We start from the raw sequence: 7506 nt of genomic DNA, 5'->3' as shown, positions 1-7506 counted from the left end.
GGGGGGGGGGGGGGGGGGGGGGGGGACACGGGACTCGCATGGCAAGTTCTTATAAGGATAGGGGCCAACATTTTTCTTTTCAAAACAAAACAAGGATTAAATCTAATTGGCATGGTATGGGATACTACATTTTCATGATTCTCTCTCAAATATCATGTAAATAGGCATTTTTGCTTTTATAATGAAACCCTCTTTTTTAAAGCTATCATCATATTTTCTCCAGAATTAATCTCTTCAAAACATAATAAAAGAGATCATCTTGATTTAAGGGCTACAAACATTCTTCTTATTTCACTAAACCCACCAGCTTGCATACAAATAAGGAAAACCTGCAGTCAATACTTGGAAGGCAGCTGCTGTATTTGAGTATTTTAAATATGCTGTAGAGCCAAACACCTTTCATTCATCCTAGTGTTCTCACAGACGCATATTACCAAGCACCGCTGAAATCCTAAACTAATCCACTTTGATTTCTGAATACCTGAGAAGCACCATAAATAACACAGTTTGAGTATCTTTAATTCCCTCCACCTATCTTTTTTCTCCCCACTCAATTGTTGTCCAGCTTCTTTCATACCCGATTCATTTTCATTGTTTTTAATACCAAACTGCATGATAAATGCTGAAACTGAAAAGTTTTCCTGTTTGTCTTCTTTGCTGAGCCCCTATTCTTAACCCACAGAGACAAGCATCAGTCTCACCTGGCTATAGCAGAATTAAACATGTATTAGCACAGTATATTAGGCCACTTTACTGTCATAAAGGGGATTTTAAAAAATCCTGAATCACTCTTACCATCAATACAGTCTTGGACGAGTCCCCAGGATATCGTAGACTGAAGAAAATCAAAGATCCCAAAAAGCAGAAGAACATAATAGTGGCAATATTCCGTATATCCAACAACGACTCTACAAGTGGAATTGTACCCATTGTCCAGTCACAGCACAGTTCTGAGGGATTAAGCAGCAGCCAAGCATTTACAGGAAGGAGGTAGTTGAAAGTCAGCTGCCTTGCAGGAGATGGACTTACAGCAGCTGGATTATCAAACCTAAAAAGAGAAAAGAATGACTTTCCATTTTTTTAAAAAAATGGGTTATGACCTAGCATCTTTCAGAGCAGTTACTTCTACACCAGAGCAGTCAGCTTCAGGAAGAAGGCAACTTAGTAGCTTCTACAATTTCTCGCATCTTTGCTCCATTTATAAAAGCACATGGTTAGGGAAAGAGGAAGTGGCTGAAGTTGTTATATGCATGTAAATCCCTTCTGGTCACTAGCAGAGAGTATGGAATAAAGCAAGCCTCAAAATAAATGCTTCAAAATTTATTCAGGGGACATGGCTTGCTACATAATTAGCTTAGGTTTGTGGGAGAATAGAAATCCCACAAAATGTCCCTCCCTCCCACCATTCTGCCTTCCTATAAACAAGGTGTGGTATGCAAGGAAATACTGTATTCCTACACTCCAACTGAAAAGTTAGTATACGGACTAAAATTACCAGGGTGGGGTGGGAAACATTTAACAGAATAGAATTCTGTGCAAGATCAAATATTACAGGCTATTATGTTTTTATGCAGCAACATCAACTTGCTGTGGTGTAGTTTGTTTATGGTTACATAATTATAAAATGCAGGCTATACCTACGGTCCTACCAAATTCATGGAGACCCCCACTGCCTGCCCCATGACCCCCTGCCTGCTTGCCCTACCAGGTGCCCCCCTACTGCTTCCTACCCACTACCTGCCCCATTACTGCTCCCCTCATCACCTCTCCCCCCACCAGCTGGGAGGAAAAATATAAGGTGATCATCCAACAATTAGATTCTATACAAGGAAAATTATCATAAATTTGTAAGTATTCTGTGTGCAGAATCTAAATTACGGGGGGGGGGGGGTCTTATATTCAGGTTCATCTTGTATTTGGGTAAATATGGTGATATGTTCTCTTAGAAAACTTGTTTTTGTCTTATCCAAGCATAGAACAATTTCCATTTTTTTCAGGTATTTCAAATGTAGAAGCAAAATATCAATATGTGAAGATGATAAATGGATTTGGGTAATAGTTTTTAAAGTTGAAGTCTCTCAGGTCTAAATTATTCATGCACAAGATCTACGGTGCAAATGCTTCAAAAAATTGCTCCTTTCCTCACTGCCTAGCCGAACAGACTAATAACTAGACATTACTTTTTGATGCTTGAAAACTTGTCTAACAGCTCTCCCAACTATACAGATAGCCCAATAAAAGATACCACAAAAAACTTGCCTAAATAGAAGTTTTATTCCATGACTTCACAAATGCCACAAAATAGTATTTATGTTAGTTATCCTTTTATGTTCTTTTTTTTTCCTTATTGGAAACCAACCTGAGTCTTTGTTGGGAAAGGCAGCATGTATAAAAGTGCATACATAAATAAATATACAGGTGTTTAACAGCAATTATTGCTATAACAAAGTAGTTAATTGTCACAGATAATTATAATATTCTACAGGAATTCCAAGATAGGTATTTTTTAAGCTATTTTAAAGTGTAGCTTGGTGAAGTCATTAGTTACAAATTCTGCTACATCAAGCTAAGACACAGTTTTCTAGTATTTTTACCTGGTAAATACTGGAAGTTGAGACTGAATGACCTGGACTCTGATTACAACAAGAAGCAGAGTACTGAACATCAGAACAATAAGTTTTAGCAGTGTTTGGAGCATTGAATAAGGAATACTGCCCTTCCCTCGAAGAATCTGTACAGCAGTATCCAACAGCATTGGAAAGGTATACTGGAAAAAAGAACATATTTTATGTTATTAGACAATGCTCTAGTTTATTAATTCACTATGCTTTACCACGACCCACTAGTAAAGCTGACCAAGTGTTTTCAATAAGCTTCTGAAGCTTTCATACTTTAAACAGAAGTTTTTTATTTTTCATTCCATGAAAAAGCTTTCCTCACACACTTAATCTCTGGGGAAAGGTTACGGTTTTAATGAATCCAGAAGAACAAAAATATTTCAGCGGTTCTTAAACAAAAGGGATAACAAATACTTTCTTTTGGTTCCAAGGAAAACTGCTGAGACTTTTTTTGTACGGCTTGACATTTCTATCCCTCTCAGAGTAACTTAGTGAAGTATGAAAAGTTCATTTGAAAAAAAAGTGTATGGGACAGGCTATTTTATGATACTAGTGACTTTCAGATAATTGGATTTAATTGCATGCCTTAAAGAAAGAAGCCTTGTAGTTCTGAAACATTATTTTTCTAACTGTCAAACTCAAAAAAACCCTAACAACAACAAAACCACCCAAGAAACATCAACCTTAATTCTGCCTTTCACACATTTGTGTTAAGGCACTGTCAAATAACACAAACACACTATTTAAATCAAATACAATTTTTTATGGCATCAATTTTTCTATTTTAACACTCAGGCTATTTTCATTGCAACTGTTATCTCTTCTCTCTATGGAATACATTTTCATCAGGGTTACTAGTACTCATTTGTTTTCAAGCAACAGCCAGATTTCTTTAGGTGTAATTTAAGGGCTTACACAGTTCAACATATAATTACATTTTCACTAAATGTAACTGCATGCATACAGTTCAATGCAAGTACAGTTTAGTATACACTTTTTTATATAAACAACTAATGGCTTTGGGCAAATATGTTTGCACAACAAATTAATGTGAACAGAAGAGTTGCATGTATATTCAGTACTTCTGTGACAAATTTAGTATATCCTCTTTGAAAAACACAAGCAAAAAAGTAGGTTCACAATGTAGATTTTTGCAGTCATCTTTGAATATATTATTTGTATTTTATTACTTATGCCATTGCTGGTTTGGTATATTACTTTTTACGAGGGGCAAACAGTAAAAAAAAATATTTTTTGGCTGATACCGATTGCTGATTATTAACCAGTCATATCAGCTGATACCGATCCAATAGGTGATATGCAGCCCAGCAGCTTGGAGAGCAGTGTCCAGGAGGTAAGTCAGAGGGTGGGGGGGAGGGGCCTGGGGGTGCAGATCAAGCCCCAAGATGAGGGAGGGAGTTGGGCAGGGACAGAGCCATGGATGGCTCGTCCAGGAGGCATAGGGAGGGTGGGAAGGGGGTAGTTCTGCCATTGTGCACACACCTGGGGGAGGCATGCGGGGCATGTGCCCCCCTCCAGATTTGTGCATGGGGCGAGGCCAGTCTACCCAATGTGGGCTCGGAGCTGCATTGGGCGGCACCAGGGCAGCACTATCATGAATTTTGGGGTGGCTGTAGCCCACCCCATAGCTCCCCCCTTCCCAGTGCCGTCATTTGCCCATCCCTAATGCAGCCCTGTCCCAGTCCTCCCATGAGGAAGAAGTTTCCGCAGCCCCCAACCCAGAGCCTGCAGCAGGCAGCCTGCGCTCACCCTGTGCACAAATCCAGGGGGCACATGCCCTCCATAGGTGTGCACAGCAGTAGGGAGCTGAGCCCCCATCCCCGCCCTCCAGACAAGCGGCCTGTGGTTCCATCTCACACCTCACCCTGGCTGGGCAGCGCCTGTTCCTACCCCTGAAATCCCTCCGTCACCATGGGGGCCTAGACCTGTCCCCACATATATCCCTTCTCTCCCCCCATGCTCCTTCCCCTCCACAGACTTACCAGCAGGAGACTGCTCTCCAAGCGCCCCAGCTGCATTCCTGGCTGTGTGCATGCTGTGGCTGCACACATGCAGACAGCATTAAATTAGTGACTTTAATCAGTTAAACTAGTTAAAAAAAAGCCAATTGCTAATAGCGTCAATATTCCTTTTACTGGTGCCAATCTGATATGGACCAATATAAGTTTGAATTTGTAACCTAAACAGATTTTCTTAACATGTATAATTAAAACATGATTAAGTGAAGCATACTAATAAAAGCATGTTAACTATCAGTTTCAGTTGTGGAGAAAAATCTATTTCCCTGGATGAGATTTAATTTTAAAGTTACAGACTAGCAAAGTGTTAACTATCAAAGTTTAATATGAAACCTAACATTTTAAAATAAATTTCTAATTCAACTTCCTGCACTTGGGACAGAACAATCCTATGCACTGCTACACACTTGCTGCTAAGCAGCAGCTCTACAGAAAGGGACCTGGGGGTTACAGTGGACAATAAGATAGATACGAGTTAACAGTGTTCTCTTGTTGTCAAAATGTCTAACAGCATACTCGGCTGCAATTATAGAAGCATTACCAACAGAACAAAGGAAGCGATTATCCCCCTGTGTTCTGCACTGGTGAGGCTACATCTGGAGTACTGTGTCCAGTTTTGCCCCTTCCCCCCACTACAGAAAGGGTGTAGACAAGTTGGAGAGAGTCCAGCAGAGGGCAATGAAAATGGTGAGGGGGCTGGGGCATGTGATTTCTGAGGAGAGGCTGAGGGAACTGGGCTTATTTGGTATACAGAAGAGAAGACTGAGGGGGGAATTTGATAGCAGCCTTTAATTATCTGAAGGGTGATTCCAAAGAGGAAGTAGCTAGACTGTTATCAGTAATGGCAGACGACAGAACAAGGAGCAGTGGTTTCAAGTTGCAGCAAGGGAAGTTTAGGTTAGTTATTAGGCAAAACTCTCTCATTAGAGAGTAGTAAATCACAGGAACAGAGACTCCACAACCCAGAGAGGTTGTGGAGTCTCCATCCTTGGAGGTTTTTAAGGCCCAACTCAAGAAAACCCTGGCTGGAATGATCTAGTTACGGATGGTCCTGCTTTGAGCAGCAGGCTAGACTAGATGACCTCCTGAGGTCCCTTCCAACCCTAATTTTCTATGATTCTATGAATTAACAGCTGACTTAAGAGGAATAGTAGGAATTGTGAATTTCACAAAACTCTAAATGCTAATTGATTTAAATAATTATATTTTAGAGCGTGTGGCTTTTCACTAAATTGAGACAGACGTGTGTGGAGAGCACATTTTCTATTTTTTTTTTTGCCTTAAAAGCCTTCAATACTTTAATGTCAATTCCTATATACCTCTGGCCTTCAGAAACTTTAATCTGTAGTCAGCTTAAACAGCTAGTTGACAGAAAAAAAACTTTATAATGGAATTTTTTATAAATGTTTCTTACCCCCTGTGCTATAAATACTTCATAAACACAGCATATTCCTACCACTGTTATTCCTTGCTCTTTACACAGTGTTGCAACTGCAACTAGAAACACTGTTACTGCAATTGGAGTCCACACTGCAATGTAAAAAAGATATTATAAAAAACAAAGATATCACATCCATTTAATGAGTTAAATTCTTCACAGTTAAATAGTGGCAATCATCACTACTCAGAACTTGTCATGAAAGGGAGAATCTGTCTCACCCCACAAAGTATTTTACAACCGTATCAGACATTTGTTTCCCAACCTGAAAGAAGGACTAAAGAAAAAAAGACACGGCTGGTGTACATGTGTGCAAGTGTATGAACAATATAGAAAATTCTTCTCATTTTCTTAACTTCTGAAAAGTCCCATTTCCCATCTATAGCCATTCAAAATATTTTGAAACAAATTATCTTCCTAATGTTTCAGCAGACAGATTTAGAACTTTAGTCTGTGACAGAACAGGTTCTAGAGAGCTACTCATCATATGCACTGCAATAGACACTTTTTTTTTTTTTTTTGAAGAGTAATAGTCACCCAACCTTATAGAAAAGTTGTATTAACACAGTGGTGCTCAACCTTTTCCCCCCAGCAGGATGTATGGGAAGTACCCTTCCATCTGCAAGCTGGATCCCACCTGTGGTCCTAATCCAGCTCTGGCATGGTGGTCACCATCTGACAACACAGAGGGGTTCAAGGGGCAGCTCAATTGCAACCTGGACCTGGAGGAGAAAGGGGGTATGGCTGGGCCCCACAAGGAAAAAAGGAGCATGGCTAAGCCAATGCGGGTAGGGGGCATGGCCTGGTTCCATGGGGGGAAAAGGGCTTGCCCCTGTGGAGGGGGAGGAGGGGTATAACTGATGCCCTGCTGAGAGGGGAAGGGGGCATGGCTCAGCCCCAGTCTGGCCCTGAGGGAGAAGGAGCCATGCCCTGCCCCCAACCTGGACCCCCATGGGAGAAGGTTTTGTGGCCTGGCATTGATCCAAATGCAGGGGAGGGAGCATGGCCTGGCTGCGACTGGCACTGCAGGGTTTGGGCTTTGGGAATTGGGGGGGGGGGAGTTACCATATTAATGGTCACCACTCCTGCACCACCACATTTTCTACCCCACATGGAGCCCTGTGTGCCATAAGCAATGGCTCCATGGGCCAGATGCGATGGCTCCATGGGCTGCATTTTGTCTCGCAGGCTGAATGGTTTCATAGCTGGTAAGGTCAGAAGGGACCTAAGCAGATCATAGAGTCCGACCCCCTGCCATGGGCAGGAAAGGATGCTGGGGTCAAATGACCCCAGCTAGGTGGCCGTCTAGCCTCTTTTTGAAGACCCTCAGGGTAGGGGCAAGCACCACTTCCCTTGGAAGTTGGTTCCAGCTCCTAACCACCCTGACAGCGAAGTAGTGCCTCCAGCACCC

General features: G+C 41.6%; 1 protein-coding gene across 5 annotated transcripts in view; it reads right to left on the bottom strand.

Moving 5' to 3' along the window:
- The window catches only part of TMTC3 (transmembrane and tetratricopeptide repeat containing 3), a 73887-nt gene that overhangs the window by 36202 nt on the left and 30179 nt on the right, over positions 1-7506 (bottom strand). For 3 of the 5 annotated variants that reach the window (XM_019514840.1, XM_019514835.1, XM_019514836.1), the window contains exons 7-9: positions 6072-6187; positions 2595-2767; positions 796-1048 (exon numbers count right to left, since the gene is read on the bottom strand). In XM_019514840.1, the coding sequence (XP_019370385.1) occupies positions 796-1048; positions 2595-2767; positions 6072-6187 (542 nt within the window). Of the gene's footprint in view, positions 1-795; positions 1049-2594; positions 2768-6071; positions 6188-6674; positions 6818-7506 lie in introns of all 5 variants that reach the window. The other 2 variants (XM_019514838.1, XM_019514837.1) reach the window with 2 other exon arrangements.

The sequence above is a fragment of the Gavialis gangeticus genome, unplaced genomic scaffold (assembly GCF_001723915.1).
Source record: "Gavialis gangeticus isolate Ggan-Ray unplaced genomic scaffold, GavGan_comp1, whole genome shotgun sequence".
NCBI classification, from domain to species: Eukaryota; Metazoa; Chordata; order Crocodylia; family Gavialidae; genus Gavialis; species Gavialis gangeticus.
This window is presented reverse-complemented; position numbering and strand designations above follow the sequence as displayed.